The sequence below is a fragment of the Chelon labrosus genome, assembly GCF_963514085.1.
Source record: "Chelon labrosus genome assembly, chromosome: 15".
In the NCBI taxonomy this organism is placed as follows: domain Eukaryota; kingdom Metazoa; phylum Chordata; class Actinopteri; order Mugiliformes; family Mugilidae; genus Chelon; species Chelon labrosus.
The window spans coordinates 22,121,209-22,147,337 of NC_140348.1; the positions used below are offsets into that span (position 1 = coordinate 22,121,209).

Sequence of the window (26,129 nt, forward strand, 5' to 3'; positions counted from 1 at the left end):
AAAGAGTTTCTACTTCAATTTCGGGTCAGTTATGAAGTCAGCTCATTATCTGTTGAATTTGTTCAAAGTTCAACAGATAGTGGGTTAAATAGAGGCTCAAAGGTTCAAAAGATACCATGTGACATTTATTTTTAGTGAACTGCAGATTTCTCGTTAAAAAAAAAAGCAGTGTGTCACGACGGACAAAATTCTTTCAGAGAAATGAGAAACCTTCCAGACATCGTAGGTGTTATTAACTTCCTAAAACTCTATCTAGGTTTCAGGAACTTTGAGTAAAAACCTGGGTGGTGTTTCCCTAAAAGCATCCATCAAATTCAAAATGATTCCTCCTTCTGTCACTCAGCTCCACACATACACATGCACAGATACATAAATCTCACACTGAATGCTCTCTGGTGTAATTAAAATACCTTCCCAAAACAAACAACTCCCAAAAGGCAATGGCCATCGCAAAGCGCCACTGCAGATGGAGAGAGATACATTACCGACTTGATGATGTGCACAGATAATCCTTGGTCCACGTAGGTCCGCTCCCTCTGAAGCTCCCATGAGCAATCAGGCTGAGCTTTGAGGGTCTCGTCTGGGCGGGACGGTCCCAGCATTGACCTTGACCCTTGCTATGTAGGGGGTCTGCTTGTTTTTGACAACAGGCGTGTCCAGATGGACCTGTCACCACATGCCACCTGGGAATGTGGCACCCACTCAACAACTGTGCAGACCAGCATATAAAAATCCTCCTCCCCCTTAGAAATGCTTGCGCAGAGCCAGTAGACGAGAGACAGGCGCATCAGGAGGACGGCTGCAATTTGCTACCGGATGACTCAACCGTCCACAAGGTCCCTAACACCACAGTCAACTAAATCACTGTACTTTATATAAATGATGTTTGAAGTTTGCAGTTCGACTGTGAATCACATTACAAGGTTTTTCATCAAAAACAGACTGAAAAACTGTGAACTGAAGCATAAATTTGGGAGAATTTGCCTAATAAAATGATGTTTCTATACTGACAAATAAATTATAGAAATAATTTAAATTCTCCAATGTATAATTAATGTCTTTGAACAATCATACACCTCTCATGTGTGTATTAGCAGACAGGAGTCAGGTGTCGATCAACACATTTCAGCATAAGAAGCGGAAGCACAACAAATCAAACTAACAAAATGTCTTTTAGGTGTTGGTGGAGCAAGTTTAGCTGTTTCCCTCCATTATTAACAGCCATATGAGTATTAAAGGGGAACTACTGTTTTTTACAACCTGGACCTTACTTCTAGCATAAAATACAATCGTTTACTCACCCATAAAACTTCTGTTATTTGCAATCCTTCAGGAGATAATTAGATCAGCGTATATCCACTGGGGCATCTGATTCTGAGGTTGTGGACGAACCATAGCAGTAGCAAATTACAGGTAAACAAGCTGACCATTGTGGGTGCGTGCGCCGCTTAAAGATGACATCGTCCAGGTCAGAAGACACCATCCGTGGTCTGTAGGTCAATCTACAGACCACGGATGATGACAACAGGTAACTCCGGACTCAACGGGGAATAGCACTATTGTACGATAACAAAATATGCCCCAGTCACTCCCACTATATGGATATATGATGATCTAATTATCTCCTGAAGGAGTACAAATAACACAGAAGTTTTATGGGTGAGTAAACGATTGTATTTTATGCTAGAAGTAAGGTCCAGGTTGTAAAAAAACAGTAGTTCCCCTTTAATCCTAAACCGAAAGCTCGGTTTATGCTTTTAGCAGAAGATCTACTCAAAGACCATGTGACAAGTCAGGTAACACAACATTTAGATTTTATTAAGGGGCGTGTTTCGAACGGTACAGAAAAAAAATAAATAAATAACTACAACCAATCAGAGCCACTTTGTTACAAACAAATTCAACTCCACAGCGCTCAGCAGATGACGTGCATGACTACATCACTGTTAATCTTCTGTCCATCGCCCCCTTAAAGTTCACTAAAACAATTCAGTTGACCTGGTAGATCTTTGCAGGAGCATAAGTTCGCTAACTTAAATTGTGTATAAGTGTGTTTCCCACAGTGTCAATAAAAATTCAATCAAATATTTGTTCCAGCACTAAAATATAAGTTTTACATGAATATATTTTTGTCCTCTGCTGTGGCTTTTAATCTAAATAAACAACTTAAAAAAGAAACTTTCCCTGAATTTGTGTATGAGGTTCTAGTCTTAGCACATTTTCTATTGGTGGAAACAATCATTTTCGTGTGAATCAGCCTACACATTTCCTCTCTGTGTGCCTGTTCTGAGAACCCAACAAAGGCGGGGTGTTACTAAGTTGAACTATGATGTGTTTTGTGCAGGGGGGGTCTCTTGTGAAACAGACAGAGGCTCAAAAGTGAGCTACGTTAACACAAAAGGGCTCTCATCACATGCTCAGCTGTACTATGGACGGGGAGAAAGGGCCCGTTACGTAACACCGTTTGACTTCTGCTTTGTCAACAAATGGCAGAGAGGGGAGAAGCTATCCAGTGCTGCGAGTAGATCCCACCAAACAGCTCCAAACATGGCTCGAAAGGGCCGCTCCGGAGCAGCAGCTTATCCCCCTAATTGAGAAGAAACGTCCCCCCCACCTACCCCACCGCTACCCCTCAGCCCTCCCAGCTCTCTTCCATAAACAGCTTCCACACTGGACAGCAGCCTGGGATTCTACACATTCCTCAAGCGAAGCTATTTGAAGTTCATTTCAAACAACTGCAGCATAAAAGGAAATGTATGTAACTTACACACCGCGGTCATTATAGGCCTCATAGCAGGATTAGACATTCATGTTGATAATGGACGGAGCTTATAGACACTGCTTCTATGCTTTTGAATTCTCTGAACCTCAGCTAATGAAATATCACAGTATCACTTTCATATATTGTGATAGAAGGTGCAAAAACAAAACCCGCCATGACTCTTGTCAGTTAAAGATGTGTCCCTGAGTGCTTGGAGAGGCTCACAGCCTGCCAGCATGTCCATGAGAAGGCCAGGCGGTTATTGAATGTGACCATGGCCAGATCCTCGGGACAGGAAACTCTTGGCTGGTACGTGTGAAGGTCCCGGGGAGGACTGCAGCTGGCCGCACTGACCAAACCGCCCGTTACAGGCGCTATGTCAGAAAGCCAGGGTGCTTATAACATGCCTGCTAGGCTTGTAGAGCCACCGTAATAAGAATGTCAGGGAGCTGACAGTTTACCCAGGGTGATACATCTTCACAGCTACGGCTCCAGGCAAGTCTCCAAGTGTGAGAAAGCTTGGCTCACAGGCCTCGCGGCGAGGATAAACATTGAACTGAATATTTAAGTAGCTCCGCGGTGCCTCTTTAGGGGACTTTCAGAGAGTTTACTTTTGTAGGCGCCGACTAAAACGTCCAAAATGAGAAAAGCAAAGATACAAGTAAAAGTGACATAATTGGAGAGAATGTGCCTATATAAAGCAATATTTAATTTGGGACGTGAATAAGAGATACACAAGATGTTTATTTAATGTCATAACTGCATAATGAGCTCAGCTGTGCAGCACGGATTCCTCCTGGCTTAGATAATGGGGCGCCCTGCACATTAGGTGAGCTGCGATGACAATTCAAATCATTGTCCGAGAGAGTGCTGAAAGCGTTTCCTCATCTCCGCTGGATGTTTTGACTCCGACAGGGATTGGAAGCTCTGAGTGTGCTCCCCAATATAACTCTGCGGGCACAAGATATGAAGGGGGCTACTTGATAATTGAGTCATAGGATATGGCGGCTAAACGTGAATATAAACAGCGATGTGATAATCCAGCAATTTTAAGTGCTATGAAGGTATCCTCGTGTGAAACGAGCGTGCAGCGGGGCTACAAAAGGTCCCCATCATCTGTCTATTTCAGGAATGCTGGCGCTGTCTGACACGGCCCGTCACGCCCAGAAACAAACACAACAGGCAGCTCCATCGGCAACAGCGTGGCGTCACAGGTGGCAGCTCACACATACTAGATTCTCATTGCTGTTTATTATATTTTGTGGCGAGTGGTTTATAAACCTGCGATATGTCAGCGTCTCGGTGATGATTCGGTTTGGTCGGTGTGATGATGAGTAAGGACATATGCTGATTCTTTTGAAAATATCCGCCGACAGCTGCTGTGATGCTGCTGTTTTCCATCAGCAGCTGACATGTAACACGGGAGGGGGGCGGTTGTGGTGGAGGTGTTAGTGGCGGAGGCGGGTGCTGCTTAAATCAATCACCAGAGCATAAATTGTCTTTTCACTGCTTTGTTTACGTGCGTCCATGATCAGGGACCTTGAAAAGCCAAAGCATATAACACTTCACTTCACCATCCACTTCAGCCAATGGCAGGAGATGGTGAAAGCAGACATGGGAGGGAGGGGGGAGGCGTGTTGCCAGGCGACCTGTTGTAACATTAACAAGGAGTGAAAACAGAAACCTGGCGTCTGGCTGAAACATCCGGCCTGATCCAAAGCCATCCGTTATTCACAGTCAAGACAAGGCTGTTTCCTACAAATACTGTCACAACAAAAGGTTCGGTTAATGTCATGCAAATATCCAGCGTCACCAAGCTGTTAGCAAGTATAAACTCCAGCTAATAAATAATGGTGGCTTCTTCAGAAAATAACGAGGACAAAGAATGCCATTGACTTATTCTGTTATTGTCCAGTAAAATTTGGTACCACAGTCAAAAACTGTAATAAATAACGGATACGCCTACACAATAAATGTCTTCTCATACACAAACATCATGACAAAACTTATTCATGCGTTCTATGGCCATCTGTCAGATTTCCAAACCACATGGAGATCATCTTGGAAAAACAGCACAGCATGTGTAATCCCGTGGCCAGCTGGCTCCGGCAAATCTTTGAAACTCAGTTTTGAGATTCGTGTTTCAGAGCGGGGGGTTGCTCCTCTCAAATCTAGGGGAACGGGGTAATGTGAGTCTGAACAAGCTTCGTAAAATATTAACAACTGCGCCGGGTTCACACCAGCAGGTTCCATCCTTACTCAGCACTCTGCTGCCTGAAATCCTGTTGAGACGTATTACAACACCTGCAAACAACACCGTCTCTGAAAATTTGAATAATTCGTTAACAATAAGAAGAAGTCTCCTAGCTAGTTTGAAAGTTACATAGCATGACTGTACAAATAGACACAAGCATATGTTGAATTCTTTCAAGAACAGTGCTAACATGATGCTACTTCGTCTGTTTGATTTGCTTTAAGTGCACAACAATGCGTGCGAAACAGGTCATAGGGCTCGGCGGCTCTTTGACTGAACAAATGGCTCACGGCTGAGCTGCTGGGTACCAAACATATGACTTATATATCTCTTCTGTGTACACGTGTTAAGCTGTCGTAAACTCCTCCGCTGACACGCTGCTGCGCTACTACTGAATCAATACACTTACGAACTTGAAAACATGCAGGATATGCTGGAGACAAGTGAATGTCCTGTTCTTTCTATGTAAACATTACGCAGATACAGCATATCTCTGCGAGCTGCGTGAGGCACCACCACATGATTAGACGAGCACAAGAGACTGGCATTCTCAAATTATAATCAACTGCACAACAAAAACAGGTGGTCGTGAGAAAATCCCTCCGACTGCGTTTCCCTCACAGTCCTTGAAGCAGTTTATTTAATTATTTGTGCTCGGGTTAATATTTTATCAAGCTCGCGTAGCGTCGTGTTACACGGGCCCCTTGGAGAAAGAAATTGTGAATGGAAAGACAGCAGAGACTCGCACATCTGCTGAGTTTCTCAGGACGCAACCCAGGTGATGGTGGAGTGACTGATTTCATCCATAAACTGAGGTAAATATGACGGGTTCATATTGGAGTGAGGTACGCTGTAGAGACACGCAACGAAACCATTTTAGACTTGCAGATGTTTGGCGGCGAATTCAGCTCAAATGTGTTCTTCGTACACATACATGTAAGTCTTTTTTGAAGTCTGTAAAGTGCTGTGAAGCATGTTCGTGTCACATGCTGGTCATTTGGGCGGACCTGTTTGTCAGACTAGAGTTTAACATTCAGGTCCTTGTGTCAATAGCTGCAGAGAGTACTCAGGATATTACTACTGTGCAGTGGCACAACAGTGATGTTACAAAGATATCACTGGAATAAAGAGAAAATAATGAACAGTGTAAAAAAATATATTATAAATGATCTGTTTTTTTTTTTTAAATGCAGCATTAAGAAACATCTGGAACTGTAAGTATAACAGCTGGCAACACAGACTTTAAGCCACGTCTTATTCTTTACGTTATGTATTCAATGTGCTTTATTAGAAAGCACAAAGGCAGGAGTCTAACCTGGTGACATTGAAATCAAAGTGATGGAGAATGGACACCTCCATGCCGCATGATATGCATTAAGTACATGGTCGTGATGCCACAGCCATACTGTATGCATGTGGAGTAGCCTGTATTCTGCCCATCCACAATGACAGCCACTAATAGTAAAGCTGCTGCCTGCCAAGTTAAAATAAACGCACAACAAACAGCCAGTTAGTCTTTTTAGAATGATCTGATCAGGTATTCGGGATGGTGTACAGTCAGGAAACCTTTAATTATATCCCAGATTTGTGTTTTCTCCAGGGCATTGAGCTTCAAGAGTGCTGCACCCATGGCGGGTCGCATTCCCACTGTATGGATTTAGCCTCTACTGCAGCAGCTGTCCCAAAGCCAAAAAATCACAACCCACTGACTCACAGAAGCTCTTATATTTACAAATGTCTCAAGTAAAACGACAGCAGAGCACACCGTGAGATTATTAAAAGACAGGCTGCATGACGTGGTTAAGATTTTGCATAATGAGATAATAATCAAAGTGGGGTGTTAGTGGTTTCTGTTTTTAAAAAAAAAAATAAAAAATAAAAATAAGGGGGGCGGGAGTGGTGACATTAATAACAGTAAAGGAAGCGGTTACCAGGAGGAGAGCACGTACCTCTGTGTGGTGGTAATCCAGCGTTGTGCTCGCTGCTGCTGCAGACACACTTCACTGTGCTCTGTGCTGCTGCCGCTGCTGCTGCTGCTGCTCTCCACCAGCGTCCTGTCAGCGCTTCACGCTCACCGGCTTCAGCTGCGTCAACACCGCGGCACGGCGCAGCCAGGCGAGCTCCACGGGACCGCGCCTTCACAATAAAAGCCTGGACTCAATCGCTCCCACGCTGCTGGAGAAAGAAGCAGTAGAACCGTAGCTGCTGTACATGCAAATATAAAACAGACTTTAAACTGTGCGTGTTTAGACACGTTTCTTGTAAAGTCTGTAGCTGTAAACTCAACACTGGTGTCAGCATTGTAGCTGTCCAATATTTACTTACTTTTAGCCTTGTTTGGTCACCACCAGCCCCTGGGGAGAAACTAATGGCTCCTTAGCTGCAAAATACTGGTAAACAATAAAACTCACCAAAACAATGAGCTGACAAAACACTAAAATGCCCCACAGTCATTTGAGGCATCATTATTAGACAAATTACTGATGAGAACAGCTTTAAAATGATTTATGCACATACATAAAATGTGGTCTATACACCAACATACACAAAAACTGCCAATGTGCTAAATGTCTATATTTACAATAACCGCAATTGAAAAAAAAAAGACGAAGACATTAAATGTAACTCAGTTAAATGCATTTCTTGTTTGAATTTCTCATGAATAACGTGTTCCTCTTTTTTGATGTACAGTATTAGTTTCACTTCACCAGTTAAGATGACCTTTGACACAAGTCACATGAAAACACTTTGGTTCTAAACTAGTACCAAAAATTAAAAATTAAAAATACACTGACCTAAAATAGTAAAAGCTTAGTTAGAAAAAATTAAAATGAATCACAACTTGAGCGCAGCGTCAAGAGGTTTTAACTTCAAATCTATACACCGAATCCTAAAATAAAAATCTAATTATATTACTGTAAGTAAAATAGAAATAGGTATATATATCACTTTGATGCAGTATTTAGGAGACTATTAAAGAAATTTATTTTGAAAGTTTCTACCAGAAGCCGTGGCAGGCTACACTGTCTCACACTTTGCACATCTTCCCTCCTCAGAAAACTTTAAAGGGGACAGTTTTAGCAGCCAGCGTTCATTTATATTCATAACAGCATGATCATCTGACTGAGCTTCTATGCGCTTCATGAGGAAAACAAGGAAATAGATTTCACAAACTAATAAAAAAAAAGAGAAATAGAGACTACGGAGCACCATCAAGTGACCAAAGCAAATAGCACAACCAATAAATCAACAGCGGTTGTAGCGCATAAATAAAATAAGAACCTTTGAGTTAATAAAATTAGCATATTAGCATAGTTCACTACAAGACATGGATCTTAAATGTATTTTCCAAAGATTATTTGACAATCCAAATAAAAACCTAGGTATATTTCCACCTATAGGAAAACTATTATTCATACATTACAGCCAAACTTTAAGGTTTTAAGATCAGTTGAGGTAAAATAAGGTGACTTTAAGATACAGGAATATCTGATTTATTTCTGCGACCACCACAATATTAATACAAATATTACAACACATTGTACTTAAAACACTCCAAAAAAGAACTAAATAGCCAAATGTTACAATAAATTTTATTAGAATACATAATAATAATCATTGTTTTATATGGTCCACATTCAAGTGAAATTAATTTTTACAGTAACGTGACATATATATCCTATCACACACTCACTCACACAAATACGCAAACTTACACACACATACAGTGAAATATTATGGGAGCAGAATCAGGTGAACTGAAGCATAAAATTAATTTAAAAAAAGCAAAAAAACTAAAATAATATCTTTCTGCCTGTCTGGGTTGATCTTGTTAAATCCTGAAGGCTTTTTACAGAGGTACACAAATTTTTTCTTTCCTCTCTCACTCTTGCATGAAACAAGCCACAACTTTACAAACCACAGAAGACGTGGCAGTCACCGCGTCCGCCGAGGTAAGGGAGGTGCCGAGTCCGTTTGCCTGTAAGAGGGTCTTTGAGGAAGTGCTCGCGTCGGGCAGGATATGTAGCGCTCATGCACCATCTCGGGCACCCTACGGGAAACACACTGTTAGTCTGCTGCCACGTTTATCGCCTCTAATGCGGCAGTAAATATACAGTAAAGGGTGGGTAAACTGTGACTTCCAATTTATGATAGTTTCAACTTAAAAAAACAAAAACAAAAAACAAGAAGCAATTCTCACCCCCAGACAGTAGACAGTACCATTTATTTACCCAGAAATTCTAGGTAAATAGAAGGGAGCCGAGGACAAGCGGTTACAGAAGATGAATTAATGAATGAATGTTATATTTACAATGCTTGCCTGCACTGCCACCCAAAGGGTTTAAGTTTCAAAGCTGGGAAACTGTGCACATTAGGTTGATTATTTATTTATTTTTATTCGTAACGCCTCACAGCTACAAATGAAGAAACTGCACTTTGCATGAAACTCACACCTTCTATAAACAGCTTTTAATTTAGACATGCAAGAATGAAATGCATTCACTTCCTAATTCTTATTTAGATTTGTATACCTTAACCTTTTTAAAATACACCGATATAACAAATCGTCATCCCTGCTAACTTTCAGTTAAGAATAAATTCACACACACTGTCTCGCCCACTGCTAAAAGAACCTAAAGACAAGATCTCACAGTACCATAAAATTAGCTAGAATTAAACCCACACATACAGATTTAAAGAGACACTATTTCCAGCTCACATTTTCTTACACGTTTCTTCACTTCTTTTTTCTTTAGTTAAATGCTAAACCTGAATTTTGGCAGAACTTTAAGCTGCTTCCTCTTCACGGTCACATTCCCTTATCACCACTGTATTTACATGGTAATTAAACAAAATGAGTCATTTCAGTCCTTGTTCTAAGCCTTGTTCTACAGCTGAACAGACAGTGGCGTACGACGAGTTTCAATCTGACATTCTGTGGTACACCCTGTACCGTTACCTGCATCACTTTTTAAAGAGATAAGCTGTGCAGAACAGCCTCTATCAGTCAAAGAAACTTACAGGAATTCATCGCAGCTAACAGTTAACAATCCGACCTCTTTTAGAGTCGCTTTGATCTTAGCTTTCAGTTTTGAAATGTTCACAGCGTGAGCTCTGTTATCGGCGTACGGAGGGCATTTATGTTTAGAGCATAAACGTCAGCGTCAATCAACACTTTCTCACCATTCGTTTCCTCTCGCAGCTGTGAAACACTGACGGGTGAACGTTTCCTCTTTACCATCTATTTTCATTCATCGCTGCCCGTGAACGTTTTTTTTTATCGATCTCACGTGACACACTGGGCGGCTGAACTCTTTAGACTGACCTTTCTGGGATCCTTGGAGGAATCCTAGGAGGAGGAACGTGGGGCACAGGCTCGGACGGCCGTGGGGGTCGTGGTGGAGGGGGAGGATTATCTAGTGAGTCCTTTAAAAGAATCAAATGTATATTTGATCACACCAAAAACACTAATAAAAATAAAACCTTTAGGGCATTTTGAAGATTCAGTAATGCTTTACCGTTTACTGGGTCAACTGAACATTAATCCACAGCTTTTTTTGATAAAACATTAAGTAGTTTCACAAACAAAAAAGCCACAGAAGTATGAAAGGTCTTGTTCTTGCTTCTCAATTAAACACAAAACAATCTATCTGAAGATATCACACTGGCTTAGATTAAGGATTTTTAATACATCTTGTTTTGAAGTCTTAAAAACCAAATGTATAATAAATTAATGAACAAATAGTCACATTATCAAAATGTACCAGTTTACCATAACATTACTGTCAATTGCAGATTTACCTCCGTTAGATATGAGACACGATGTGAGCGGGGGATTTCAGTACTAATCCTTAGTTGCTTGTACTTCACTTGATTAGTACTTTAGGCAAATAATACTCCGCCATATTTGTTACATAACTCCAGTTACTTGACTGCAGATTAATAACTCAATTGAGCCTGCAATATTAAAGCTGAACACATTAATGCAAGAACTGATTACATCTTGACTTGTGGTCACTGACTAACCATTAAAACATTGAGCAATGTGCGTCGAGTTTTCACAATTTATCAAGAAAGAAACACGTGGGATTTGCTTCATTAAACTAATGAATTCTAAAACAGAACTAGGCCTGTACTCTGTTAACTCTTATTAGGAAATGAAAAGCTGAAGTAGTGAAAACAGAATAAAAGACTGTCTGACGCACATGTAGTTACGTCACGAATGCTCTAGGTGCAGTCGTCCGAAGAGAGAGAAAGGGTAGCTTTAGATTGGTTAAGACCAGCAAGAACATTTGTCGTAAACTCTCCAGGATGTCACATTCTGTTAAGGAAGGCGTGTTTCCGCAAGATTTTCCTGAAAAAGGCAACCAGGGATTCAGGCTCACCTCAAAGTCGGGCTCTGTCCCACTGCTGAGGCTAATGTTACTGTGGGTGCTCAGCCTGTTGCTCTCAGTACCTGATGTAAAGAAAAAACAGGTTAAGACGAAGAGAAAACATGTGACAAGTTTCCCTGAGGCTAGTGCTTGTGGTGAATTATGTCGTAAGACCACTTCACCAAAAGTGAATAAAAATATCTTTGTAAGCCTCACGAGAAACACGCTGCACATTATGTCTGCAGGCAGAGGTGCGGGCGATCAGAGCGAGATTAAACTAGGAAGCCCGCAGAGCACACACAGACTAATGTGAGCATCATGAGGCCGTCTGCTAATAATTTCTGACAACACATCAGTGTTTGTGGAAGCACAGTGTTTGTCTCTCCGAAATTTGCAAGCACTCTTATCGTATATTTTTGTTTACTTTATCTACTCAAACAGGAAAAGTTCATTTCAAGATTTTAAAAAAAGTTAAAGAAAAGATTTAAATCAGCCCGGGGAGATTCCACCACCCTCTTTGCAGCACTACATTTTCTTGCAACAGCGCAAGTGTTTGCTGAATCCATGCTGGGTGTTTCAACATCACACATGTCAACGGCTAGACACATAATTGGCCCTATTTTCCTGTTGGTGTTGTATATTTGCACACTAACTAAAGCAACTCAGGAAAGGTTTTCCTTTATAAAACACAATAAAACTGTATTACATTTGTACTCGTGATGGATTGAGAGTCATTGACAAACTACTGTTCACAATAAAGTCACATTACTTGGCACAAGAACAGCATAAACATTAGAAAAATGCTTTTTAATTTAATAATGATATGCATAATATGGACAGCAGGGATAGGCTCCAGCCCCCCTGTGACCCTTCACAGGACAAGTGGTTATAGAAGATGCGTGAATGAATGTATAATGTGCTCAATAGCTGAATAAACTGAAGGTGTGCTGCAGGACAAAATGTACCAGTTCACCTTATAAAGAGGTAAGAGAACAACACCCATCTTTCAAAGAAGTACATACTGTACTTGTAAAAGATATATACATACATATATAAATACATTATGCTGATGATTGACTATATACTCAGTACTCAGAAGTTATATTAGATCTAACTTGCATTCATAGAGAGAACTCATGAGCAGAAATAGATCAAAGAACTATGTCACCATCAAAGCAGGACTTCAAAACCAGTGAGCGAACTGGCCTTTGTTTTTTCTTGAAATCATTTGAGTCAGACCCACTCTGTTGTCTCTCGGGTTCACAGATCAGCACCAAGCTGCAGCGCATTTGTTACAGACCCATTAAGACACAATATGATTTTCCATTAAACCCTGAATAATAAATATATAACATTATACACACTGCCTGGCCAAAAAAAACAAGTCGCCACCTGGATTTAACTAAGCAAATAGGTACGAGCCTCCTATTGGATAATTACTGCATGGGTGACTATCTTTCAGCTGGCAACCCCAACTGATGCAATGAGTAGCTTCTCATTTCTTAAACAACCATGTTGAAAGACACATCCCATGGTCATGGAAAAGATGTTAGTCTGTTTGAGAAGAGTCAAATCACTGGCATGCATCAAGCAGAGAAAACGGAGTGGGGAACCAGGAAGAAATGTGGTCAGAAAAAAATCTAGGTTGATCGTGATCGGCGATCACTTAAACGTGAAATCAAATTGAAGAAAAACAACATTAGAACTCAGGGCTATGTTTAATAGTGAAACTAAGAGCATTTCCGCACGTACCACGTGAAGGGAACTCAAGGTTTTGGGACTGAACAGCTGTGTAGCCTTAAGAAAACCACTAATCAGTGAGGCTAACTAGGAAAAAAATGCTTCAGTTTGCTAGGGAGCATAAAGATTGGACTCTGGAGCAATAGAAGAAGGTCATGTGGTCTGATGAGTCCAGATTTACCCTGTTCCAGAGTGATGGGGGCATCAGGGTAAGAAGAGAGGCAGATGAAGTGATGCACCCATCATGCCTAGTGTCTACTGTACAAGCCTGTGGGGGCAGTGCTATGATCTGGGGTTGCTGCAGTTGCTCAGGTCTAGGTTCAGCAACATTATGTTTCCCAAAGAATGAGGTCAGCTGACTACCTGAATATACTGAATGACCAGGTTATTCCATCAGTGGATTTTCATTTCCACACATGGATTGACCACCACAGAGTCCAGACCTTAACCCCACTGAGAATCTTTGGGATGTGCTGTGGTCAGACTCTCCCATCATCAATACAAGATCTTGGTGAAAAATGAATGCAACACTGGATGGAAATAAATCTGGTGACATTGCAGAAGCTTATCGAAACAATGCCACAGAGGATGCGTACTGTAACCAAAGCTAAAGGAGGTCAAACGAAATATTAGAGTGTGTGACCTTTTTTTTTTTAGCCAGGCAGTGTATTATTTGTGCGGTAATTAGAGAAAACCGAGGATAAACACTGAGACGAGAGGTGGATAGCAAAACTTGTCACAAGTTTTCACTTGCCAGGATAATATGGAGCTTCAAAACACAAGGAGGTGGGTTGTGAATATAAAGTCATACACACAAGAAGAAAAAACAAGAGCTTGGGACTTACTAGATGTGCTGGAGGTGCTACCTGTCTTCCAGCCTCCTCTCTGGATCATCTGAGTCGCTGGAGGAGGCGGAGCCACAACTCTGGGTGCCGGCTCATACACGGCACATTCTAACGTCATGGTGGTGCCCCAGTATAAGTTCCTCTGCAGCGGAGCACTTATCTCACATCCTAAGACAGAGAAGAGAGACCACATAAAAACAAAAACAGTAACAGGATGTTATGTGCTATCACGTATTAATCATAATACGACATAAAATCGTGCTCATAGTTAATCTATCATGGAGATGAATCAAATAATAAATAGACAAAGTATTCTACCAAATTCTTTTCCTGTCTTGTCTCTCTCTTTGTGGCGTCTGCTGATGCTGTCTCGTAATTTCTTCAGATTTTCCTTTAAAAAAAAAAAAAAAAAAAGAGAATGAGGTATGTTCAGATTTATTGCTCAACCATCAATCATTACTTCAGATGTTTGTATGTTTGAGGTACCTGCTGAAAGCGTATCGAGCTTGCCCTTCTCTCGTGGTCAAACTGCCAAGCCTTGAACTCTTGGACGGCCTCATCCACGGTAATTTCCCCCACTTTTACCCTCTCCTGGAGGGATATGAGCTGCCTCTGCCCAGGAGTCTTCATCCCGGCATACGGGTCATAAGCGGGTACGGGTGCTTCTATCACAGGCCGAGCTGAATGTCGACAACAACAACAAAAAAAAAGATTTCAGTCATAGAGAACTGTGACCTCCATTTTGCATTACTTATTTGGAAATCAAAAACTAGCAATGTAAGGTAAAAATAAATCACAGCTCGCTGCGGTAAGCTGACATGAAGGCAGGTCTAAGTTTATGAAAGACGCACAGCATTTAAAAATATTTAAATGTATTTTGGTTTATTTAAAGACCTTGAACCACAAGGTGAAAAACTACAGAAACTTTAATTAAATAAAACTGAAATACAGACTAGTAGACTACTAGCTAGTATAGTATAGGGTAGCAGACTAGTCTGAAGCATTTTTGTAAATAGATATTTATTTAATAATGAAATCATTGAAATTACATTTATTCCTTAATCTTTGCTTTAACTTTACTGCACCCTTCTATTTTATTCAGTTATTATTAAGTTGGAATGTCAGATTGTGCATCTTATATCACAAAGAATATCCACACATTCTACTTTTAATGAGCCCTTTTCAAGCCCCTTTTATTTTTTTTTGAGGGGGCGGTGAGTGGGGGATGGTATTTGCTTGATAACTAGCAGTGCGAGACAGGAAGTGAGGTGATGAAATAGGGGACGAGACATCCTGTCAACCAGGCAAGCTATCAGTGGGGGCGCCCAAGCTATTTAATTCTCTAAACTTTTATTTTTAACATGTCAGGTTAAATATGGAAATATGTGGCCCAGACACCATGACGTCTTGGGTTGTAGATGACATGATGTACACTTGTGATTGGCATAAATGTCACACTTGAAGGCCATGCGAGCATTTTCTCTCAGTCAGCAACAAACTGACCTAAATAGGTCCTAACGTACAGTTAGCTGTGACCACTCACTACAATGGTTACTGGTTTTATCTGAACAATTTGGTTACACCAAAAGCCATATGTGACATAACATTAATACCACAAAGACATATCACACATATGTGATTGGATATAATTAAGGTGTGCGTATAAAAACTGTCGCATGCTGCTTTAGTAAAGTGACTGGTTTACTATAATAAAAATGATGATGACATTGTTAATGATTTTAAACTTGAAATGCAAATGACAAATCAAAATTAAGTGTCTAAATTAGCTGGACGAGCTCAAACTCAACTCAATAAAAAAATGTTAAAAAAAAAATAATAAATAAATCTCATATGTGCATTACCTGCAAGATATTCCGATCCCGCTCTTCTACTGTCTGTCTCACCTTTATCTGAAAATACTGATGAGAATTTCTAGTTATATACTTTTGCTTTTATTAAAAAAAAAAAAAAAAGTCAGTTAAATAAAATACATAAAAACAGACTACACGATACCTCTAGAGATGTAGGTCGTAGACTTTTCAGACTCAGCCTTATTCTCAGGTCTAGGAATGGGGGCTGGTGGACGGTTCAGGATTGCTGGGTTGTAGGTATTGTGCTCATCCACTGTATCATAGATGTCCTCTGGACAAATGTTGTATGGATCCTCCTCTTCTTCAATTTCATCAAAGTTCTCGTGATCAATTTCTTCCTCTTCATCACTTTTCCATTGTGGGGGTTGTGGTACATTATTTTCACGTGGTTTTGCTGAAGGGAACAGCGTCATACATTACAGATTGTACAGGACACACTCTTCGTACTGTTCATTAAAATCTGGTTAAATGTATACCTTGGAAGAATTTCCTGAGCATCGCTTCCTCACGATTCTCATCTACCGCAGTCATCTCCTCATCTGAAAAAATAAATAAATAAATAAAAATAAATCCTCGTATGCTACAACCTGTGTCATAATATTCATCACTGTCAGGACCAATAAATGAGGGTTAATCTTACATAGGTCCTCTGCACATTCAGGGTCGATCTCCAGCATTGACTCGTATATATCCTCGGGGCAATCTGTGTACTTCATAATCATATCTTGAGAGGCAGACATCGCCTCATATATCTCTGCAGTATCTTCCGTACCGATGGTGTTCTCTAAGGGAGTCTCGACCACGTCTGCTGTCTCCTGGATTTGTTCAAACACAAGAGACGGGCAGACACTTACAAAAAAACCTGACTGACTGCCAGAATATAAATAGCTGAATACTACATGAAAATACTCACTGGACTTAGAACAACATCATCAATGTACTGTCTGAGATCGGTATAGCCGCTCTTCTCTGCTAGCGTGTTTGGGTAATCTCCATCCTTGTTCATCACACTGTAGGCCTGCAGAGCCCCGGGACACTGAAGGAGAACGTCGGTCAGCTTCTTCAGGCCGTACCTGGCTGCAAAATGGAGCAAGGTGGGAAGGTCCTCGTTCCGCTGATCTAGAGAACAAACAGACACAACCAAATTATATGACTTTATGTTGACCACTAAAAGCTGCTTTAACGCTCTGTTGTTTTATCTTAAAAGATCCAACAGGCGTTGCAGCGATGGAACAAACAGTTTACTGCTGTTCTCATGATGCAACACTTGAATGTCTTCCACCATCTACTCGGGTAACACTTATAATCAGAGTTGGCAATCGACGGAGCAAGAAATCAGAGTACTATGCTCACATGTCGACATATTTTCTTTCTCGATCTGTTTGATTCCAAACAGCTGAAGACTATTTGCAGGCATCCTGGATTTGAATGAGTCAGTTAGCAGGTTGTCCAATGATTCTGTTGCATTGGATGTCAAGTTGAAAGCCTGGAAGTAAAAAAAATAAATAATAAGTCACATCACCTCAAAAACAATTAAAGTTGCAAAAAAGCCAACAATGCTACTGTCTCACCTGACAGAGGAAGTTGACTGGATCGGCTGCATTTTCAAGACATCGACTGACTTCTCCCATGCTGGTGTAATACGTAACAGGACTTAAGCTGATGCTTGACTGGCTTGTGAGCATCGTCAGGGATACCATTCCAGCAGGCATATCTGAATGGAAAAAAAAAAAAAGTTCAGCTAATAGAGTTGCAATAAAAATGTGACACATGACAGTTTGGGGTCTCATGACTTCCTGTCAATACTGACCAGGTGCGATGACACTTATAGTATATTCATTCTCCACTGTGCTTTGCACCCTTTTCACAGCCGCATTGTCACATGAAAACTCCACTTCTGGTGCTGACTGTTCGTCTACTTTGTGTGAGAAAATGATATAAAGTGTCTCCTGTTCCTATAAAGAGAAAACAGAATAAAATCTCAGTGTTTATTTTCATTTAAGATATTGTTAGTTGATATATAGAAAACTTGTATTACGGTAAAATATCTCACTGATGCAAATAAAAACTCTTTTGCTCCAATTAACGGCAGCAAACGCAGAGTAAATGCTAAGTCCAACTGTGCGCAATCATGTCTCTCACAACATTTTAAAGAGAAAGTATCTCCATCATCCATATGAATGTAGCCTTTGATGTTTCTGTTTCACTTCCATCTTACCCCACACAGAACTCTGTTTGGTTGAACGGTGAGACAGGAGATGTGCGTGGGTGAACTAATTTCTCCATGTGTTGAATTCAACGTGCTGGCAGGCTCTTCATACTCCAGGACAGTTTCGTTTTGCTCTTCTGACACTGCTTCCTCTGCCTCATCAGTGGTGGGATATTCAGAAGTGACTTCTGGTATGTGGAACGCCGCAGCCTCAGCAGCCTCAGCAGCCTCGGCAGCCTCGGCAGCAGCAGCAGCCTCAGCAGCCTCGGCAGCCTCGGCAGCCTCAGCAGCCTCGGCAGCCTCGGCAGCAGCAGCAGCAGCAGCCTCAGCAGCAGCTTCAGCAGCAGCCTCAGCCGCAGCAGCTTCAGCAGCAGCCGCAGCTGCAGCAGCTTCAGCAGCTTCTCTCTTGTATTCAGCCTCCACTCGTCTACCTTTGAACAATAAAAGGCAATTTATTTATTTATAGCGCCACCTAAATAATCTACAAATAAAAACACCTTTAAGTCATCCTACAGAGATTAAAGGTGTTTTAATCAACCCTTAATTATTTAGAAATGTCTAGTTTCTGTTTAAGAGCAACTTACTTAACTTACTCTTATATTTTTCTGATGTAATTTATAATTTATTGCTTAAATTTGAGGAACACTTGGAGAGTGTTAGAAGACATTGATGATTTTGATTATTTTTCAAACACTAGTTCAAAATCTTGACCAAATCCCTTTAAGAAATTTAGTTGTGCACTTCACTACAATATCAATGGATGAGAGTTTGATCTCAAAACTTTACCACATTAATTCCACACTGTTTACTTGTAAAGATAATTACAATAAAGGTAAATTACATAATATGACTCTTGTTTTCCCTCTGGGTCACTATGTAGAAAAGAAAAAGAAAAGTTGTAGCCTTACAGCCTATGTTACAGTATACACGTAATCATAAACCACAAACTGGTGTATTATTAATATGGATTTATAAATTGGCATAATTAAGAAATTATTAAATGTGACTTAAAGTTTTGCATACTCTCAGCAATTGATTCCAAAATGGTGGAGACATAAACAGCAGGTTCATCATCGGCATAGAGTTTTCTCCAGATCGGCCAGTCTTGGAAACTCTCAGTCAATATGTCCTCTTCTGATACGCCGCACAGCAGCACCACCACTCTGTGTGGAGGATAAAGGAGTCTCTGAAGCGCTCCCTGCAGTTCATGGTTATGGTCATAGAGGATGTCAAAGAAGACGCCCGAGAGGAGCAGCACAATGCACTTGCACCTCTGGAAACACTCAAAGTTGTATCCGTGAAGCTGATCGGCTGAGCTGACTGTGTAGAGCAAAATGGACCTTTTGGGGAACTTTCGAGAAGATTTCAAGATCTGCTGCAAATACGTGGCCCATTCCTGCGCCTCAGACGTGTGTAGAATCAACAGCTCATGTGACGGCAGGGATTCAGGATTTTCTGAAAAACAAAATATATATTACAGAGTGATTAGTATGTAGAGTACATGTACTCAAACAGTCTCCAAGTTTGCTTAACCAAAACGTAAAACAGGAAAATATTTATCATTAGTTCCTCTTAATCATTGCTGATACAGGATCACTATGTCAAATGAGTCACGGTCCTCAAAAACTACCCTAAAGCACTAAGGAAGCACTTTAAGAACTCTTAGAACTTTTTAGAACTACTACTATGTGATGAATGATGATATGTGGTATGCAGTGTGTGATTGCGCAGTGTGCCTGTGAAATATGTGTTGGTTGATTGTACAGTATGCGTGCTGCTTATGTTGTTGACTGTGTCTCTTGTCCCTTGAAATTGTGAAATAAGCTACTACAATGCGCCCTTTTAAATTGCCCCTTGGGGACAAATAAAGTGCTCTGAATTGAATTGAATTGAATAAAGACATGACACTAGTGATATTATGTGCTGCCGTCCATGTTGCAGCAGGTAATGTTTGCTGTGGAAATGCACCACAACACACCAGCTGTCCAGCTGTGTGGAATGTCAAGGTGACTGTGGCTGAAGAATGAATGTCCGATCTGTTTGACATTTCTGTGGAGAGCCAACAAGGAGTTGTGCAAACATCGCGCTGTGTCAACACCGGTCAGAGTAATTTTGTTTGACTCATTACAGCGTTTAATCAGGTCAAGTTCACCTCCGTACACGGTAACCAGGACAGAAACTCAACGTGAGCATTCACCTTCATTGCAGTTCCCACTAATGACAGCGCAATAAGACTTGCCATCTGTTTGTAAAAGCGGCGATAAAATGGGTAATTAGAATTTAGACGTGTGGGAAATTCTTGATTAACCGGCGCATCATTTTAACCACACAGGACGGCTAAGAAGCTTGGTTCCTCTTTTTTTAAAGTTCAGAAAATAGTGCCCAATGAAAGTTCTGGTAAATAAAATCCAATTAAAAAGAAAAGAAAATATTCTCAAAGACTTATGGTTAATAAAGACCTACCGCAAAGAGACCAAGTGACATTTCTTTGGTGTATCCTTGCCACCTGAAACTAAGTTAAAAGAAACTGGTGGATGATGTGTCATATTCACCTGATTCTGTACTTGAGAAGGGTTCTTCCATGGTGGTGAAGCGTCAAAAAAATGCACGAAATCATCTGACAAGGAGCATCTTTATGCCCCAAATATTTCCTTTTGGCTTCTCAAGCGCACTGAAACTCGTCTGCTCGTCAAAAGAGACTACATTAGCTTTCACCAACTATAGCCCTTTTGCTCAGTTGTATTAATAGCAACACTTTGTTTCCTGATTTTGGTGACTCTGCCCCACTTCCTGAAACAGTTGAAGAAGTGAGAAATGCACCACTGTCGTGTCGGAATGCGCAACACGTCTGCAGCAAGTGGATGTGCCTTTAGACGTTTGGCATTAATTACTGGTAGACACTTGATTATTCGTGGCAAATTAAAGAAAAAAGGAAGGAATTTTTGAGGCATGCAGGGCACAGACCAGAGAGAAACTAATATGAACACTAACCACACTTTATGCAGGCAACACCTTGAATTTTTGTTCTCTATTCTCAACAGTTCTGCACACAAACCCACACACACACACATGCTCACAAAACAGTTCACCTGTTGTGTGAGCCACATGCCTCTTCCGTTTTTTCACTTCCTTAACAAGGTGTAGTGTGACTGGAGAGTTTCATAATCAGAGTGATACTGTAAGACAATAATTTAATTAAATAAACACGCATGACCCTGTGGGAACATTGGAGACACTGAAGAGACTCTAAAATTATAGTAAATGAAAGATGTTAAACGTACATATCTAAAATTTTTCCAGCCCTTAGATATTTATGTGAAAATTTAAGCAAATAGCACCTTGACACATAAAGTGTGATGTCCTCTATTAATAAACCGCCTACAGTCAAAGTGACAATAAAGGGGATTTTTTTGAGTGTGTATTTCCAAGCTTTTTTGACGCATAACTGATAAAAATGATTAATATTCTCTCTTTGGCAGACACTCAACTGTCACTGTGCTCAAATGCTAACTGAAAATGATCACACACATACATGACATACACACAAATATGCAAATAACAAATTAATGGGTCCGCGAACGCACCATAACATGTGGCACCACAGCGGTACGACCACTAGAGGGCAACAGCCACTCACTTACATTAGCTGACACGCAGAGACCCCCCCCATGACACTTGTCCCTCTGCAGAGCAAACAACGTGTACAGGGCAGATCCAGACAGGTACCTAGACAAGTACACGGGTGTGATAAGATACTGTAGCATTAATCCCTCAATGCTGGATAGAGACACTCCACACAGTGGCTCAGTTTGTTTAACAGTGGGAAGTTAGTACGTGCGTCTTTATTTGCCGGGGACTTCGCTGCAAAAAACTATTGCAAACATCACTACTTTCGCCTGAGCTTAAGATAAAGTTGGAAGAAGATGACACTCCCAAGTCGTATATATCAGATATGTAGCACCCACCTAGACCAGAGCAGGCACCCCCACCCCACAGCAATGACACTCCTTGATGGCAGCAGCCGTCCCCAGCAGGATGCAGCCTGACACAGGAGAACATCACAAGGTGTTGACCTGGTGTCCAAATTCACTAGCTCCCTAACTGATTAAGTATCTGTGGGACGATCCACAGAGGCCCACATGTGACCCAAAGGTCCCCCACTAACAACATCCTGCTGCCAGACACCACATGACACCCTCAGAAGGACCATGTCCATTCTCTAATGAATCAGAACTGTTTTGGAGGCACAAGGGAGACCTACACAGTATTAGGTCATAACGTGGTCATAATGTTACGCTTGATTGGTGTACAAAGATCCAGCAGTCCCACAGTGCAATGCGTCACATCTCAATTCACAGGTCACAAGCAGGAAAACAGATGAGCACCTCAAACAAGAAATCCCCTTTTGCACACATCTGATCTGCTTTGTCATGCATGCGAGTTGAGAGTTGAAGGCTACACTCGAGGTACATTTTCCTGGCATGGCTCGGACGCACTAAACCAATCAGAAGGCGAGGTAAAAGCCAAGAAACACAAGGCAATCATAGGAGATCCCGATCATTGGATGTGAACTGATGAACCTGAACGGCCAACAAAGCGTTCACAGGAGATTCTATGACAGCATCTCAAACATCTCCTCGCGCAGAACAGCACACCATCACATCTATAATAAAATTACTTCAACAAACTTCCAGACACTTGTCAAACCAAAGCCAAGGAGCTGTTATTTGTGGTTGAGGGATTTAAACTTTTCTTTGGTGCTTGGTTGGTTTTGGCAGATAAGTTTGTATGCTTTTTTTTCCCCCCCTTTTTTAATTGTAGTTAGGTAATGACAATACACTGGTCTAATCATGAACTTCAGCCACAAAATCAATTTCCACAGCTTTGCCTTTCTCCAATAACTCAATTAGTCCAGTTTCTGCTTTAACCTCTTTCTACGAAGCAGACCTTGTAATGGCCAAAGCAAAAGTTCACTTTCTGACTTCTGAGGCTGCCTGTGAAGTGCAGGGTGATCCATGACCCGTCTTTAAGTACAATTTCCTGTAGAAAAAGAAGTGCCTAATTTCTTCTAAATCTGCCATTAGCTACCATAAGCATGACCGGCCCGTTACCTTTTGTTTGGGCTCCCTTGAAACCACTATCTATTAGGTGGCTCAAATCAAATCCCTGCAGTCTGAGTTTAATAAGAGAATATTTTTGCTCCTATATGTTAACCTTGTTATCCAATATCCTGTCTTTTTAGTCCTTGGTGTGTTTTCAGCACACACAGCGACTCTTACTAGAGTGTGTGCGTTGGTTCAAAACAGAGACCTGCCTCTAGTAACACAAAAGTTCAGATATGGACTTAGCAGCTTTGTGATTTTCGGCCACAAAAGCTAGTTTAGTGAAAATTACACATACATACCAAAGCAAACATTAGTTTCAGTTTCAGCCTCTTAGTAGGACTACTTAATAAATCTGCTTGTCTATGTTTGGCCTATTTTTACTGGAAATATTTTCACATAATTACTTGGTCCTGGTGCAGAAATAATTCAGCAACTTTTCTTAGTTAACTCATTGTCAAACCCATGAAATCTCTTTTGTAGCTGACAGCCACATAATTACTGCAGTGAGAACAAGAAAATAGATTTGAGCCAATTTTCCACACTGCATTTGATTTCAATAACATCGATATAAATTGCCTCCTGAGTGAATACTTTGTATGTAGCTGTCATATTTGAGGAATGAGAGAAACGCACCCTTATTTTTTAACATTGATGGCCGTGCTTTTATTCAATTTCAGTTTAATGAGCTCGTGAAATACGCTGTGTTCTCAGAGGTGAACGTGGTAAATATCAAAACTGAAGTTACAGGAAGCTGTAGAAGAAAGGGGGAGGACAAAACACTGTACATCTAATATTGCAGACATAATGGTCGTGTTACCGTCTCGTTTACTGTACTTCCCCATCCTGGGAAAGCTCTACCTCATATCTGCACCGCCTCTGAGGCCGTTTGGAAGACTTTTAAAAGTGGAGGAGACCGTGAAACAAAGCGCAGTCTGAGGACGTGGAGCGCAATCTTGAAATGGAAAACTGAAATGGGGAAACGGTCTCTCGCTGAAATGTTATTTGGATGATAGCCTGCATAAGAAAGGAACTGTGTTTGGTTTCTCATTGAGAGTCACCAGCAGGGCTCATTGTGATAAGAAAATAAGTCTAATGTTACCTGATCTGGTATAATGTGGACCAATTACCACTCCATTGCACTTCATTACAGGACTGTAATAGGGCCGGGGGTCAGTGCTTGAGATGGAGTGGCAGAGGAAAATTGAGTCGTCATTGATAATATGATAAAAACTGACAGTGAGACGCCCCTCCAACAAATTATTGAAATTTACAGTTGATAGGGAAACACTATAACCTCATTTGGTAAGCAGCTGGCAAGCACTTGTACAAAGCAGGCCCTCTAACACAATGACAGGCTTATGGAGAGAGAGAAATCCAAAACTATCACAGAATAGTTTTAGAACTCCCGCTCACTGGCTTCAGGCATTAAGTGTGCATGTATTCAGTTTTTAGAAATATCTGAAGTCATCCAAACCACTCCGGCGGACAGTATTTTTCTCCTTAACAGGTGGATTTGTGGAGACCTTGCGGGTAATGGCACAACGCCTTTATTATACGGTGCAACAATAACATGCTGACAAGGAAATCTTTAAAACAAATCGAGTCTGCTCAACATCATTTCCATGCTTTGTGTTTCTCCGCAGCGGAACAGAGAAGTGCAGAGGCCAACAAAATAAAAAATCTTGGTTTCTGTAAACCGATGTGTTCTTGGAAAAGGTATTGAAACCGTTTGTTTGCCTCTGTTGACGCCCCCACATTTGAGGTCCCCTGAATAAATAAATCACATAAACTACCGTCAGACATACATTTTCAATCCATCAAGGTAATCAGATTCTGTTTACCTGAATGGGAACTATTCTAAAATGTTATTAAAAACTTAAATGGAGTTCAGGTGTGGAATAACTAGGCACGGGAAATGATGAGCAAACAGCGGGATAAGATTCCAATTACTATTAAACAAGCGCTGCATTGACTAGTAAAGAGGAAAATAGCTTTGACATTTTCCACAGCCAGAGCTCCCACCTGACAGGCTTTGTCGTGGGAGAGCACGGCAAATTCAATTCGCGGTAGTTTAGACATGAGGTTGTAAAAGCTTTCTCCTGCGATGGTACTTAAATGTCCGTTTTCAATTACTGGACCAGCGGTCAACATCCACACGTGGTTCATGAAGAGATACATTGAGTCAAGAGTATATATTTTTAAATGATGTATCTTTACCAGATGGAAAAACTGGAATATATATATATATATATATATATGCAGCACAGATAAAGAAATACAATTTTTACATTTTATCATGCAATGCAACTGAATCAAACCAGCTCCACATCACTTTCCTGAAGCTGTTAAGTCCCAGCATTAAGGATTCAACCAGGCCATAAAGTCATTACCTTGTACTGAAGGAAATATAATTTGTGAATCATTTAGAAGACGAGTTAAGTTTATCTCTCGTATCTAAATAGGCAATATAGTGAATGCATGCTTCATTGATCAAAACTGTTGTGGAACAACTTATCGAGGGCCATCTTTAACTACTATTTAAAGATCATTTCGCTTTCATCTACAGTCTCCACTCAGCTGAAATCACTTCGACATGATAAGACAGTCAATTTGGATGTCAGCTTTGGCTACAGTAATCACACTGGCCACCAGATAAGTGTGTCTTTATTTATTTATATTGAGCCTCGTGCGTGTCTAGTTGAAGATAATAGTTTCATTTTTCCAGAGAAAGTTTGCCAGCTACCCTCATTGTGGAGTAAATGTGACACATTTCCGCTTCATTAGGATTCATCGGGCCGACAAAGATGGATTCATAAGATGAATCAACAATAGCAAAAGCAATATGCGGGATTCCATGAATCTCTTTACTTTCCTTGCAGTGACTTAAATGCGTTCCTTACAACTTGAGATTTACAGATCACAGGGGACAGCGAGGGAATAAAGATGAGCAGCCACACTCGTGAAAGAAAC

The 26,129-nt window shown here is 40.8% G+C and overlaps 2 protein-coding genes across 2 annotated transcripts in view; both read right to left on the reverse strand.

Annotated features, from left to right (window-relative positions):
- Positions 1-971, reverse strand: part of sorbs1 (sorbin and SH3 domain containing 1) — a 32,682-nt gene extending 31,711 nt beyond the window's left edge. Inside the window, exon 1 of the mRNA XM_084562350.1 lies at positions 486-971. Coding sequence (XP_084418476.1) covers positions 486-602 — 117 coding nt within the window. The 5' untranslated portion in view covers positions 603-971. The remainder of the gene's footprint in view (positions 1-485) is intronic.
- Positions 972-7,889: 6,918 nt separating this feature from the next.
- pik3ap1 (phosphoinositide-3-kinase adaptor protein 1) lies at positions 7,890-20,808 on the reverse strand. Its single transcript, XM_084561918.1, has 17 exons — positions 20,607-20,808; positions 19,078-19,509; positions 18,064-18,485; positions 17,656-17,800; positions 17,417-17,559; positions 17,199-17,331; positions 16,759-16,964; positions 16,486-16,660; positions 16,322-16,384; positions 15,988-16,239; positions 15,837-15,893; positions 14,461-14,654; positions 14,293-14,365; positions 13,975-14,142; positions 11,402-11,472; positions 10,342-10,442; positions 7,890-9,066 (listed from the first exon to the last, which is right to left on the reverse strand). Exons 1-17 carry the CDS (start codon positions 20,635-20,637, stop codon positions 8,952-8,954), a joined length of 2,781 nt encoding a protein of 926 aa, XP_084418044.1. The 5' UTR covers positions 20,638-20,808; the 3' UTR covers positions 7,890-8,951.
- Positions 20,809-26,129: the final 5,321 nt, after the last annotated feature.